Source organism: Bufo gargarizans, chromosome 3 (genome assembly GCF_014858855.1).
Source record: "Bufo gargarizans isolate SCDJY-AF-19 chromosome 3, ASM1485885v1, whole genome shotgun sequence".
Taxonomy (NCBI): Eukaryota; Metazoa; Chordata; class Amphibia; order Anura; family Bufonidae; genus Bufo; species Bufo gargarizans.
The window spans coordinates 392714724-392730249 of record NC_058082.1 but is presented as its reverse complement, the minus strand read 5'-3'; the positions used below and the strand labels follow the sequence as shown (position 1 = coordinate 392730249).

Sequence of the window (15526 nt, the reverse complement as noted above, 5' to 3'; positions counted from 1 at the left end):
TCACTTACAGATACTATAAAAGTACCAATGCTGATTAGCGATATGCTAATCAGTGACTGCTGTGCGGTGGGCTGGGCGCTAACAGGCGCTAACTACCTACCAAAGGGGCCTAAACTAACCTAAAACCTAACAGTCAATAATGGGGAAAAAAAGTGACAGTTTACACTGATCACCTTTTTCCCTGTCACTAGTAATTGACAGGGGTGATCAAGGGGTTAATTGGGGTGATGGGGGCTGATCTGGGGCTAAATGTGTTGTGTTTTGCGAACTTACGCTGGGTTCAGACCTGAGCATTCGCGATGGAGCGCTCTGTATGCGTGATTGTACGGGCATTTGCAATCGCGCATAGAGACAAGCGAACGCCCATTGTCGCGCATTTGCGCTGAAGTCACCAGCCTGCCAGCGATGATCATTGGCTGGCAGGCTGGTGACGAACTTCTGCTGCGACGATTCCCGGCCCGCAGGACACATTCCTGCGTTAGGCGGTCGGGTAGCGGTTAATACTATGCCTGAAGAAAACGTACTGATGTGAGGCAAAGTGGCCTGACACAAAAGACTTTATGGCTATGAGTGTGACAGAGGGCAGGGCACACAGTAGGCTCTGAAATTCCTGATGTCATCTCTGCCTGTGCCCGCTCTGCTAGCTAAAGGCTTTGCATAGCAAAAGTGCAGAAGATCTTTTACCATGTGCTATGCAGAGCTTTTTAGCAGTTACAGGCGGGAGCTCTGCATAGCACAATGCCGCTCCATGTAGTATTCCGTATGATGTAGTGCCTTCTAAATAGGGGTTCCAATGTTTAACCCTTTCTTTTAAAGAGGTTGTCTTTCCCCCTCAAACAATTTGTGTTGGAAATCTGTTTAAAAGGGTCTCCATTTCAGCTGTAAAGGTCCTGTGGTGTTGTTACCACTATGAACATGTGTTTTAGTAAATATATTCTGCAGCATCTATTATTCTTCTTACAGTCTCTTTAAAATTGAGTACCTCTTTTGGTACAAATATAATATATATATACACGCATAACATTTTTCTGCCTTTTTAGACATACTTTTTCTTTCTAAACTGTGCGCAAATCTTCTGGTGTGTCTAATGGTCGAATGCTGGCACCTGTAATGTGCTTATTGTACATGTCTGTGCTATCTGCTCACTGAAGAGTCACAGCTTGCACACAGACTTGTGTAACCTGTGCATTTCTGTGAGCAAATTGCACATATTTTTACACACAGCACAGTAATTCTGTGCAGTGTGTGGTGCTGTATGGCAGTACACATGAAGCACTGTGATTAGCATACTACTGTGGTGTCAGGACAAACACAGTAAAAACATGTTTTTCCATATTTTTATCCCTCTGATTAGGACATCTTATGATCCGAAAATTCTGTATTTGTATGTTTAAATTTTTGAGGGCCGTAAAAGTAATAATACTTTACCCCACCCTCTCTTGTCTTTGAAGACGTAGGGAAAGACATGCGAAAACTATTGATATAGCCCAGGAGGAAGTGTTAACGTGTCTTGGAATCCATCTTTATGAGAGGCTCCACCGAATATGGCAAAAACTACGAGCTGAAGAGCAAACCTGGCAGATGCTTTTCTACCTTGGAGTTGATGCATTACGTAAAAGTTTTGAGGTAAATACTAAATGTATTTGCAATTATGAGTAGTCAAATGCGGGTAAGGTTGGGTTCACATTACGTTTTTCCCATCTGTTTAGTGGATGCATTAGGCTAATGCCGTACAGTGGCATCCATTAACCATAAAGTGCAGGATACAACATGGTGTGCTTCATTTTTGTATCTTATTTTTTTTCTAACGTATGCGTCAAACAGAGGCCTAAAACGTGGTGTGAACCCACCCTAATTTAGCCCTTAAGCCCACACACTTCATTGTATACAGTATGCATATGTCCTCGTACTCTTTGGGTTATGCAGCAAGTCTGCACTTAGTTCACTGCAACTCTTCTCAGGTGTTGCAGTACAACATTGCTTACCATAAGGCCTCATGCACACGCCGTTGTTCTGATCCGCATCCGAGCCGCAGTTTTGGCAGTGACATTCCCTATAATTTTTTTGTTAATCATTCCAATAACAGGGCATCTTAAAAGTCCTGTATTGTTATTTATCGTCACTACCTCCCTGAGTCGGGAGTGGGTAATTGCAGCGTGCCCCCTCCTTAACTTCAATTCTGCTTTAATAATTTATCCCACATTTCCGCTCTATCACAATTAAATTTCATCCTTTGATCTCCCTTGGATGTGGTCTCTTTCTCACTGTCCCTCTCCAGCGTGGAACACTGATTCGCCGCTAACAGTGATCAACATGGTAGGTGCAGAAAAGAACTTTGAAAGTTGATAGAGCAGATATCTAATTGGATCGTGAACATCACGGGGATGTGGTGGGGGCAGTATGTGTGCACACGCCTATACGAACTGACTGATAGTTCTGCCCCCTGCAACTTCTGGGTCTCTGAATTGGGCACATGGCCTGAGCTTGCCCTTTACACCTTGGAGGTGCTGGCCTGCCCTGCATCCAGTGTATTGTCTGAACGTGTGTTTAGCACGACTGGAGCGGGTTATCACAGGTTATATTTCCCAATGTTTTGGGGTGTGCCCTAATAAAAAGAAATAAAAAAAAGGCCTATAACCTAAACATATGGCGAGGTCTGTACAAATACACAGAATCCTAAATTGACCTTATCAAATGCGCCTGTGGCTCTATAATCATATAAAACAGGTTTATATAACCTGTTGCTCACGTCACAATTGTGTCCAAGGCGACGTCTCACGATGCAATGTGCCCGGCTGCAGCCATCTCCTTTCGGTGCCTAGCGCCGCCTTCTGAATCGAAATCGCCGCCCTCCTTTTCATTAGAGACACCTACCTCAGTTCATCGCCGCTTCTCTAACGTCCGCTCTCCTCAGCCAGATCCCGCGTGGCCTCGTTATGCGAAGTATGCATGCACCAGCCGGCTCTTTGCTAGAACCTGCCTTGGCCTCCCGATTACAGCCTACAGCCATCCAACCTCCTACAGTTGGGTGATGCCTAGTGCGCACGCGCGGGATCTGGCTGAGGAGAGCGGACGTTAGAGAGGCAGCGATAAACTGAGGTAGGCGGATCTAATGAAAAGGAGGGCAGCGATTTTGATACAGAAGGTGGCGCTGGGCACCGAAAGGAGATGGCTGCAGCCGGGCACATTGCATCGTGAGACGTCCCCTTGGACACAATTGTGACGTGAGTGACAGCTTATATAAACCTAAATTGTAAATTATAGTGGCTCACTCTGCTTGTCACTGCGGTAATGGTGCTCTGCTGCAAGTGATTCACCCAATCTCTTAGTCGAAATAAATAAATATAAAATATTTAAATTAAATAAAAAAAAAATATATATATATATATATATATATATATATATATATATATATATATAAAATCAGCAGGCACTCACCAACATAAAACACATTTAATATTATTTGGAAATAAAATAATTTAAATAAATATACTTGTGTCCTCATTACTGTTTTACTGTGTTACTGTTTACATCTATTATATACTTTGTACAACTTATTATTGACTATGTACGATTCCTTTTCCTCTCATGATTGTACAATTGTGATTACCTTAAATAAAAAATGTTATGAATAAAAATGGATGGCAATATATCTTAACTTTACACACAGTATATAAAGTTAATAACCATATATCAATAGACAATGAATAAATGTGGTAGAGTCAATTTATAAAAATCTATTTAATAATCGGATAAAATGAATTTGAATAGCAGAAAAGTATCACTTAGAATATTTTGTATACGATTTTCGGGTAGTATTCAAATATAATTCCGAAAATTCACTAGGTGTACTTGTCTATTTATTCTTATGGGTAATCCAATACAATCCAGTACTGAATTGGTTGCAGAATATTCGTATTATGATATATAATCGCCCAAATTTCGATCATTTTTCATACATATCCTTGATTTATGCCATGAAGTGTCTGGTATTCACAGTAGGACACTAAGGCTATGCAGTTTGTCAATGGGTGACTTTCAAATTAATAGTTCAATATAAATAGTCTTATAAGATTTTATAAAATTTGATTGTGCTTGCTGTAGAGGCGTCCCTCTCACAGTAAGGCCCCATGCACACGGCCGTTGTGCATGGGGCATAATCTTTGCTTTTTCGATTCTTTAGTCCTTTCCAATTCTGCAGGATAATTTGGTCTGTAGTTTGGTTCCTTTAGTCCGCCAGACGCGTTTCGAGGTGACCTCACCTCTTCCTCAGTGGCTTAAAATGGAAACCAAACTATTTTTCTCTTTTATATATAGTGTCTATGGTTGCAGCCAAGACCTGGATTTTCAGGATGTTGGAAAATCTGGTAGGAATATATCCTTTTATACATATACCAAAAATTGATCGTCGAATATATAATTCTAATAAATTCCAACTTTATAGTTATTCATTGTCTAATAGAGAAGAGATAAAAATAGCCAAAAAAAGCATATGCTTTTCTCTCATATTTTTCTTACAATTTTTCTTATAATTGCGTTTTTTCGCTTATTAAATTCCTAAATGTGAGATGTCTTCTTTTCATATGTCTCTCTTATACTATACATAACTGAAACCTCGTTCAATACTATATTCAATGAATATTTCACACAAAAAATATATCATACAAAAAATATATCTGGAACCAAAAAACGCACATGCGTTTATGATGTGTTTTTCTTGCGATTTTTCTGCAAATTGCGTTTTTTTGGTTTATATTGTTCTAAAAAGTGTACTAATTCTATTGCGTGTATCCTGCATTGTTTTATATACATAATATTTATAAATATACATGAATATACATTATACAACCATCAATCACCTCCGACTTTAAACTCAATAATTATTTAATAGTTTCAGAGAATGGAATAGGGACAGTTGAAAAACGCATATGCGTTTTATAATGCATTTTTGTTGCGTTTTTTTGCTCACAATCACATACTGTCTCCATTCCATACATTCCAATACATATGTGGCCTTGTATAATTGAATTCCTATTCATCAAATATGGTCATTCATCAACCATAATACTGTCATCCATTATTTACCTTAAAATATTATTAGTTAAAATCTTATTAAACTTTAATTATAATGTGTTATAGATCTGTTAAGAACAATGTTAGAAAAAAAGTAATGTATATTCATGTATATTTATAAATATTCTGTATATAAAACAATGCAGGATACACGCAATAGAATTAGTACACTTTTTAGAACAATATAAACCAAAAAAACGCAATTTGCAGAAAAATCGCAAATTGCGAAAAACAAATCATAAATGCATGTGCGTTTTTTGGTTCCAGATATATTTTTTGTATGAAATATACTTTTTGTGAAATATTCATTGATTATAGTATTGAACAAGGTTTGTTATGTATAGTATAAGAGAGACATATGAAAAGACATCTCACATTTAGGAATTTAAGAAGCGAAAAAACGCAATTGTAAGATAAATATGAAAGAAACGCATATGCGTTTTTTTTGCTATTTTTAACTCTTCTCTATTAGACAATGAATAACTATAAAGTTGAAATGTATTTGAATTATATATTCGACGATCCATTTTTGGTATCTGTATAAAAGGATATATTCCTACCAGATTTTCCAACATCCTGAAAATCCAGGTCTTGGCTGCAAATATATATATATATATATATATATATATATATATATATATATATATATATATATATATATATATATATATATATATACACATACATACATACATACTATGTATGTATGTATGTATGTTTGGTTTCCATTTTTAAGCCACTGAGGAAGAGGTGAGGTCACCTTGAAACGCGTCTGGCGGACTAAAGGAACCAAACTACAGACCAAATTATCCTGCAGGATTAAGGACTAAAGAATCGAAAAAGCAAGGATTATACAAGATCGATAACAACTTTGTCTTTTTCGTCCAACACCAGGTGAGACACCGACATCGGAGCGCAATCACTATATCATACAGATAGAAAATACAAGCGCTCTGGGTCTGAGTGAGTAGCTTAACTGTGAGAGGGACGCCTCTACAGCAAGCACAATCGAATTTTATAAAATCTTATAAGAGACTATTTATAATGAACTATTAAGGACTGAGCGCAATCACTATATCATACAGACAGAAAATACAAGCGCTCTGGGTCTGGGTGAGTAGCTTAAGGCCCCATGCACACGGCCGTTGTTCACGGCCGTGTGCGGGCCGTGGAACCGTGGCCTGGATCCCTCCTGAGAGCAGGAGCGCACGGCGTCACTGGTTGCTAAGTCACCCATTGACAAACTGCATAGCCTTAGTGTCCTACTGTGAATACCAGACACTTCATGGCATAAATCAAGGATATGTATGAAAAATGACTGATCGAAATTTGGGCGATTATATATCACAATGCGAATATTCTACAACCAACTCAATACTGGATTGTATTAGATTACCCATAAGAATAAATGGACAAGTACACCTAGTGAATCTTCGGAATTATATTTGAATACTAGCAATAGACAATTCAGAGGAGCTCACCAGCAACCTACTGGAGCCCAGTCTTTCAGATACCAGCTGAAAACCCAAAAATATATATTCAAACACAATTAGACTGGCTCACAGTATTTTTGCATTTATTACACTTAATAAAAATCACAATTATTTACTGTTGTAATTGTAAAATAATAAAATTAATTGCCCACTAAATAGAAAACATATCCTAGTAGTATATCAAGATAGCATAAATATATGGGTATTTTGGATGCGGAGCTCACGCATATACCCAACAATCAGGAGTACTCCAAAGGGATAATAGGACCACTTGATTTTGCTGTGTGGTGTCGGTCAGTAGCGCATTGAATCCATACTTTAACAATGTTCAGATGGTTATAAAATAACTTGCTAAATGTTCAACATACCAATCGGTAAGCAGATATCCACCCTGCGGTCCACGGAATGTTCTTATAATATCCGGAGGGTACTTTGTACCTATTCTCGTAGCGGTGTCCTGTTCACACTGATTTATCCTAAGGATAAGATAGGATAAATCAGTGTGAACAGGACCCAGCCAGTGGTGCGCTATTTCTGTCTAAGCACAAAAAAAGGATCCGTGCTATTTATTATTTAGAACCACCCGAGAAAAATCCATGCGGCAACGGCAGCGACTTAATCTCTAAAGAGGGCTGATCCAACCACCATCTAAACAGTCCCTGTGAAGGGGAGTCGAATCCCGTACCGGTATAGTTCTGCTATACGAACTCCCGCTACTCCGACAGGCGCAGGTGGATGTCATCACCGACCAAGTGAACCATCTACAGGTCAGGTCACGTGAGACGCCGAGAAGGAGAAGCAGTGATACTACCTCGTGGCAGGAGGTAGTTAGCAGACACCGCTACGAGAATAGGTACAAAGTACCCTCCGGATATTATAAGAACATTCCGTGGACCGCAGGGTGGATATCTGCTTACCGATTGGTATGTTGAACATTTAGCAAGTTATTTTATAACCATCTGAACATTGTTAAAGTATGGATTCAATGCGCTACTGACCGACACCACACAGCAAAATCAAGTGGTCCTATTATCCCTTTGGAGTACTCCTGCTTGTTGGGTATATGCGTGAGCTCCGCATCCAAAATACCCATATATTTATGCTATCTTGATATACTACTAGGATATGTTTTCTATTTAGTGGGCAATTAATTTTATTATTTTACAATTACAACAGTAAATAATTGTGATTTTTATATTTGAATACTACCCTAAAATCGTATACGAAATATTCTAAGTGATACTTTTCTGCTATTCAAATTCATTTTATCCGAAATTCTTTTTTAAATCTTTTTTTAATCTTTTTTTATATATTTTTTTTATTTAATTGATTTTTATAAATTGACTCTACCACATTTATTCATTGTCTATTGATATATGGTTATTAACTTTTATATACTGTGTGTAAAGTTAAGATATATTGACATCCATTTTTAAATGTGCTTTATGTGTGAAATCCAGATGGTGAGTGCCTGCTGATTATTTTATATTTGCTTATATAAACCTGTTTTATAGGATTATAGAGCCACAGGCGCATTTGATAAGGTCAATTTAGGATTCTGTGTATTAGTACGGACCTCGCCATATGTTTAGGTTATAGGCCTAATTTCTGATGACCGAATCCCTTTAACCACATTTTGATGCCATTTGCACCCCTATAGCCCTTTCCTTGACCTTTTTACAGCCATTTTAGTGCTCAAATGTTCGGTTCCCCATTGACTTTAATCGGGTTCAGGGTCAAGTTCGGTTCCTGAACTCACTATATTTGTGAAGTTCGGCCGAACCCGAAGATCCAGGTGTCCGCTCAACTCTAGTGACAGCTATGACATTCACCAGCAGGCTGCGTCAGAGGTAAAGCGGTGTGTGCAGTTAGAGCCAGACCCCTATTTATCATACCTTTACTCCAGAATTCTAGAGTTGCAAAAATATGGCTTTTCCGACTTTTTGCACTCGTGAAAAATGTTGACTTTTCGCATTTTTACACCACTCACTCCAGTTTTGTAATATGGGTGTGGTTAGCTATGTTAATGAGTTTCACACCAGATTTATCATTGAGACTTTGTTTTTGTTTTGTTTAAGTCGCAATCTCACTCCAGGGTGAGGGTGGAGTAGGGAAACTAGATTATGTTAGGTCTAAGGATAAGGCATCTTGCACGCGACCGTTGTTTTTTTTTTTTTCGTTCCGTTTTTGTGTGTTCCATTTGCGGTCCATATGCAGAACTATTCACTTCAATGGGTCCACAAAAACAACGGAAGGTATGCATTCCATTTTCCTTCAAAGATAGAAACATGTTCTATTATTGCTCGCAAATCATGTTCCATGGCTCCATTCAAGTCAATGGTTCTGCAAAAAAACTGAAGGCATATGCCCAATTTTTTTTTTTATGTACTTACTGTTTAAACATTATTGTATGGTTCAGTTTACGATCCACAAAAAATGTATCACAAACTTAAACCAAACGGAGGAACGGAAATGAAAACACTACTGAAACAAAAAACTTGGAAAAACGGATCAGTTAAAAACAGACCGCAAAATACTTCAAGCCATACAGTCGTGTGCAAGAGGCCTAAGACAAAGTCATAAAGTACTCCAATGCAGACTTAAGCAACTCCCCCCCCCCCACAGTCTATACTGTATATACATTCTCCTATGACTGTTTCCTGTGTACTAGATTGAGAGAGTGGAGGCAGCGCGTTGGACCACAGTGACGTGATGAATATTCAGTTTCTGTTGCCTCTCTGCAGGAACATTTTTTAAAATAATTTTTACCAGAAAACCCCTCTTTTCAATTTATTCTCATAATCTTTATGAAACTGAAAGATTATATAGCTATCAGTTTACTATATCACATGCATGTAGTACTGGCTGCTTTTGCAACAAAAAACTCTTGATTAACCCTTTTGCTACCAGCACCATACAGGTGTGGTCTTTAAACATGACACCTTCTCATGTGTGTAGCAGGAGCCATAGCCGGCGGGTTTTAAACAGCAGAGGCCCATGACAATAATGCCAATTGCAGATATTGCATCCTTCAGATGCATTGATCATGTTTGATAACTGCATCTAAAGTGTGAAAAAAAAATCCAGAAGCACACATGCATGCAGCAATCTGGGATGCTGATCTTTAATTCTAATAGGCTAGGTCTCTTTGAAGAGACCCAGCATATTAGAGATGCAGTTCCTATGTTGGCCAGCAGATGGCAGGCCAATATAGATCATCAATCTATGTATTGCTATACTGACTATGGAAGTATAGTAATATTCTATAAAAAAAAAACAAGGTAGTGGACATTATAGCCTCCTAGAGTGGCTACAAAAAGTAAAAAAAAAAAAACATAAACATCATGGGCATCACAGCTTCTAAAAAACGCCCATACTATTAAAAATATGAAAATATTTTTCCAATATAGCAGTGCTCCAGACTAAAAAAAAAATTACTTAGATGCCTTTTGGCTCCTAAACTAAAAATGATATTTGGCTCCTATATTTTTGTCGCCAAATATAAATACACTTATAATTATGATATTAAAAATAGCCTCATTCACACGTCGGTAATTGTGAGCCAAAACCTGGATTGGAGCCTTCAAAGACATAAGGTAAAGGGAAAGATCTGCACCTGTTCTATGTTTAGATCCGCACCTGGTTTTGGCTCAAAAATCACTGATGGAAATCACTGACTGAACAGTGACTGTCTGAATACGGCATTACTGTGTGCAGTGTCACTGATTTTAGGGTTTATCGGTCTCAATGACTGTCCAAATGTCAGCGTCACTTGGCAATCCTGTGTAATGAGGCATCCTTTTTTAGATCCAAGCCAGCATCTTTCTCAGGGCTCAAGATTAAATGGTTCAAGAGCCTTCTGAGCTAATTTGGATTAGATTCTCCATTGTAGAAATATAAATTGATTGCATACTTTTGATTTAATCCTGTTTCGGGCAGATAACCCCTTCTTCACCCTGGATTGAGTTCTTAGTACCATCCTGGGGTTAGGTTTTAGAGGAGGACAATAAGAAAAAATTATTTTTAACAGACCTCAGATCAGGCCAGCAGTCAGACACCCAATTTTAATCAGACCTCATCTGACAGCCCCAATCAGACCCCCAATGTTAATAAGACCCTCGCTCAGACCTTAGATCAGCCCCCCATTCCATTTATCAGCTCCAGTGCCATCTATTAGCCCCCATTATGAGTCCCCAGGTGCCATTTATTAGCCCTCATGCCACAGATCAAATAAAAAATTAAAACTTACCTCTCCTACTCCTGGACGCCGCTGCTCCAAACTTCCAACGCACTTGTCTTTTTCCTGCTGCGGCTGTGCTGTGACCCTACGCGCACAGCGTGAGGTCAAAAAGCGCCCTCGTGCTGTGTGCAGCCCCAGCACAACCGACAGCCGAGGACCAGGAAGCGGTGAGTACAGAGCCATCGCTGCTTTCCGGTCCTCCAGGTATAATGAGCGCTTCCATAATGAAAAGCGCTCATTACTATTCACTTTATAATTTTTTTCCACAATTTTTGAGGGAACAAAAGTGAATCTTATAAAGTGAAAAATACAGTCATTTATTGATCAACTGTTATTAAAGCAGTTTGGGCTTTTAATATTGATGACCAATCCTGCTCGCTGCTGATATGTCTGTGGCAAAGCAGTAGTGTTCACGAACAGATATGGGATGTGGCACTTGCACACTACGCACGCAGTCTCCTCATACAGCTGATCAGTGGCGGTGCCAGATATCAGACCCCCGCCGATCTGATATTGTTGACCTATCCTGAAGATAGGTCATCATTGAATATTCAAAGCCCAGAGTACCCCTTTAACTCTTTTATTTTAGGGACTAAAAAAACTTTCCACACCTAGCATCACCTATCTGAACTTCCAGCACTCATGGGGGTCGCATAGCATTGTATTGATTTATGATATGTAACCCTTACAGTTCTTCAGTGTATTAGATGGCACTGAAATAATGCTGTCAGTGTTATCCAATACATTCCAGAACTGTAAGGGTTACATAGCATCATAAATCAATGCTATGCGACCCCAGCAGTGCTGGGAGGTCAGGGCAGGTGTTCTTCCCGACATGCGCAGCAAGTTCAATGCGTGTGACTCGCTTGTGTGAAAGGGACCTAAAAGGGAATATATAATTAAGGTAAGGTAATCCATTGTTGTTTCCTTATGTGTCCTCCTGCACTGTGTACTTTTTCTTCCTCTCTTGTCTTTGTCCTTGGTTTAGCCCTTCTGTGTTCCCTGTGGTGCTTTATGGTCCCTGCTTCACAGCAGCCTGCTGCATGATCTTCAGTGAGGGCCTGTCTCCGGTCATCCTGCCTCCGCGTTGTCTGAAGGTAGAAATCTTCATAGCAGCGTGATCTCTACAAGGAGGAAAGGAAGTGTGCTGTGAAGGGAGGAAGCAGGGGGAGGGGAAACAGGATAAGGGCCTCATGATGATAATGTACCAGCTATTGTATGCAGCCAGTCAGACTACCCAATTTACTATGTGGATGCTGACGTGTTTAGGAAGACAAAGTATTGTACTTGTGTACTCACAAGCTTGCCTTCCTTGCCAGTGGCGTGCCTAGGGGGTTCAGCACCCGGGGCTGGTCCTTTCTCTGGCACCCCCCTTCCCCAATACGTTAAAAAAAAATTGTACCCCCTAACAGTAGTATTGCCCTCATTGTATAACCTTCACAGTCATTTTGTACAGATGTGCCCTTTCACAGTAGTTATGCCTTCTCTGTGCCCCTTTCACAATGGTAATGCCCTATTTGTCTTTGAGCCCCTTCACAGTACAAATCCCCATTGTGCCCCTTCATAGAAATCATGCCCACTGTGCCCCCTTCATAGTAATAATGCCCATTGTGCCCCCTCCATAGTAAATGTCCATTGTGCCCCCTTCACATTAGTAATGCCCTCTGTGCCCCCTCCATAGTAATAAAACCCTCTTTACCTCCTCTGTATAAAAAAAAATAAACACTTCTCGCCTTGTCCCACTCCTGAAGCACACAGGCCTCTCTACCCTGCAGATACAGATAGCTCTGCAGTACTGTATGGGCGTAACTTAAACAGATTTACGGGCTGCGGGCTCCGCCCACACACACTGGCAGCGTGATGTGTGTCTGCAGGCTGAATGGTGGAGCAGGGAAAAGTCTTCCTGCTTCACCATTCAGAGCGTTGCTAGCCTGAAGGAGGGGAGGAGCATTGGGAGCTGAACGATGAGTGACAGGACTGCATCTCCCAGCGCTCTAGCAATGAGAGACGGCACCCAGGACGGACTGCGCTGCCCGAAACCTCCTCCCCTTTCCCCTTCTTAGTACGCCACTAGTCCTTGCTTCCCATTCCTCGCTGGCTGGCAGACTGGATGTCGTGAGGAGGGGGGAGGGTTGGCTCTTCTATCAGATGTGCCTAATGTGGTGCGTCTGCTGAAAATAGTTTTTTTTTTTTTTTTCCCGTTAAAGTTGCAGCGTGGCGGTGAGAAGTCTTAAAAGTCTTATCGCCATTTGCAAATTCCCGGTCACATTGGTGACTATTTTAGGTCGCCATCTGGATCGCTGTATGGCGAATGGCATAATGGAAAAAGGTATAAAAATTGCCAATTTGTAATTTTTTTTCATCACTTTTCTTACCCAAATTTTTTAAATAAAACGTCATCAAAAAGTTACACACTCTAAAATGGTGTAAATGAAAACTACAGATTGTCCCACAAAAATGTGTCCCCACACAGCTCAGTAGACTTAACTACAAAAAAGTTATGGGGGTCACAGGTCAGTTTTGCCACAAAGGGAATGCCGTAGGGACAAAACCCATTAAAGAGGTTTTCTCAACAAGCAGTTTTATACTTACCTGCTCCCGGCGCGCCGTCCACTTCCTGGTTTCGGCAGGGGGTGGGCTCCATCTTTATTGATGTCTTCTCCCGGCTGAACTCGCACGCTGAGTCCGCGCATGCACCCTGGTGACTATTCCTGAGAGGAGCGGTGGCCGTAACCAGGGGAGAGGGAAGACAACAGTCAAGTATAGGTTTTATTTTTTAATGAAATATATTTAGTAAAATATCATTAACAGATTTATCAGTGGTCATTAAGATGATAATACCCCTTTAAACTGTGGAGGATTTTTTTCTCATATCATCACCATGACGGCCACAAGGACATTGACCCATGACCTCTGTGGGGGCAGGAAACAGAAGAGGTTAAATTGCCCCCTCCCACCACCACACCTCAGTGTTCCTGTCCCCACTGTGGCCAGGGTCAGAGAAGAGTCTCCCTGTGGTCGGCAGGGAGATGAAGATAGGAAATAGTCTCCTCCTTTTTTTTTTTTTTCTTCTTCTCCAGGTGGGTTCGAGGATGGTCTCCTGGTTACCTGAAGCTCATCGAAGCTCCCCCAGTCCGCCGGCAGCCGCGTGCTTATGCTGGGCTGGGGGATATCGGGAGGACTCGCTCTGGCTGGTCTGGAGCCTGCTCCCGGGCCGCAATCTTCCTCCTCCTCCCCTGTGGGTCGGGCTTGTGGCGGCCGGCGTGTGCGCACGCCGACGTCTGTGACGTCACTTCCGGGTTCGGTCAGGGACGCAACCCGGAAGTAAAGCGCAGGAGGACAGAGCAGTTTGAATAAAAGGCCAGACGGCCATAGGTACGCTGATCTGAGGTCTGTGAGTACTGCAATTGCACTTTGCTTCAGAATATGTCAGGTCCTGAGGTACAAACCGTTATGGAGCTTGATGCTCCCTCTCTGCCTCCTGTAAGTATCCCTCTGGGGGTCCGCCTTTCTTATGGCACTGTATTTTTACTAGGCCTATTTCTGATGCCTCTATTCCATATCTGTTTCAGTCTAAAGAGGCGCAAAAAAAGTTTAAAAAATATCCTCGCTGCATCTCTTGTGCTAAAAGACTGCCTGACGAATATGGAAAGAAGCTTTGTAAAGAGTGTATTTTTGATGTGATCCAGCAAGAACAATCGTCCCTTATGGAGAATATCAGATCTGTGGTTCAGGAAGAAATCAGGGCCGCTAGAGTTGCTCCGTCTGATCACCAGGGCGAGCCCTCTCGCAAGCGTCCGCGTTCTAGGATCATTTCCTCTGGATCCGAGGATGCTGGCGATAAAGCTGCTACTTCCATGCAGTGGGAGGATGATCTCTCTCTCTCTCTCTCTCTCTCTGAAGGAGAAATATACAAAAATAATAGGAAATTTTATTTTTCCTCAGAGGAGATGAGTGACTTATTAACCCCTTAAGGACACAGGGCGTACAGGTACGCCCTTGTGCCCTGGTACTTAAGGACACAGGGCGTACATGTACGCCCTGTGCATTTTCGATCACTGCCGTGCGGCTGGCAGTGATCGGAACCCGGTGCCTGCTCAAATCATTGAGCAGGCACCTAGGCTAAATGCGCGGGGGGGTCCCGTGACCCCCCCATGTCGGCGATCGCGGCAAACCGCAGGTCAATTCAGACCTGCGGTTTGCTGCGATATCTGCAGTTTATGATCCCCGCGGTCCCTGACCGCGGGGATCAGAAACTTTAGGTTTCAAAACGTTGTCCAGTATTCCTCCCCCTGCACCCCTGAGTTATTTGGGCACGGTGGGAGGTGCAGGGGGAGGGTTGCGGGCGGTGCGGTAGGCGGGATCGCGATCCCCCGCCCGCCTCCCATTGCGTAATCGTTGGCGTCTAGTGGGTATACCAGGGTGCCAGCACATTGCTGGCACCCTGGTATAAACGGCTGACATCGGTGATGCGATGTCAGCCGTTTAACCCTTTCCATACAGCGGTCCGTACGGACCGCTGTATGGAAAAGGTTAACAGTAAGAGGGAGCTCCCTCCCTCTCCCATCGGGGGGCTGCTGTGCCTTTGCAGTCCCCCGAATGGAGAGGGAGAGAGCCCCCAGACAGCCCTCCCAGAGCCCCGTCCTTACCCTTCCCCGTCTGCGCAGCTCTGGCCACTACTGAGCAGACGGGGAAGGTTCCCATGACAACAGGACGCCTG

At 41.8% G+C, this 15526-nt stretch overlaps 1 protein-coding gene across 2 annotated transcripts in view; it reads left to right on the top strand.

Annotated features, from left to right (window-relative positions):
• The window catches only part of GGNBP2 (gametogenetin binding protein 2), a 333171-nt gene that overhangs the window by 186830 nt on the left and 130815 nt on the right, over positions 1-15526 (top strand). For both annotated transcript variants that reach the window (XM_044288263.1, XM_044288262.1), the window contains exon 7: positions 1452-1626. In XM_044288263.1, coding sequence (XP_044144198.1) covers positions 1452-1626 — 175 coding nt within the window. The remainder of the gene's footprint in view (positions 1-1451; positions 1627-15526) is intronic.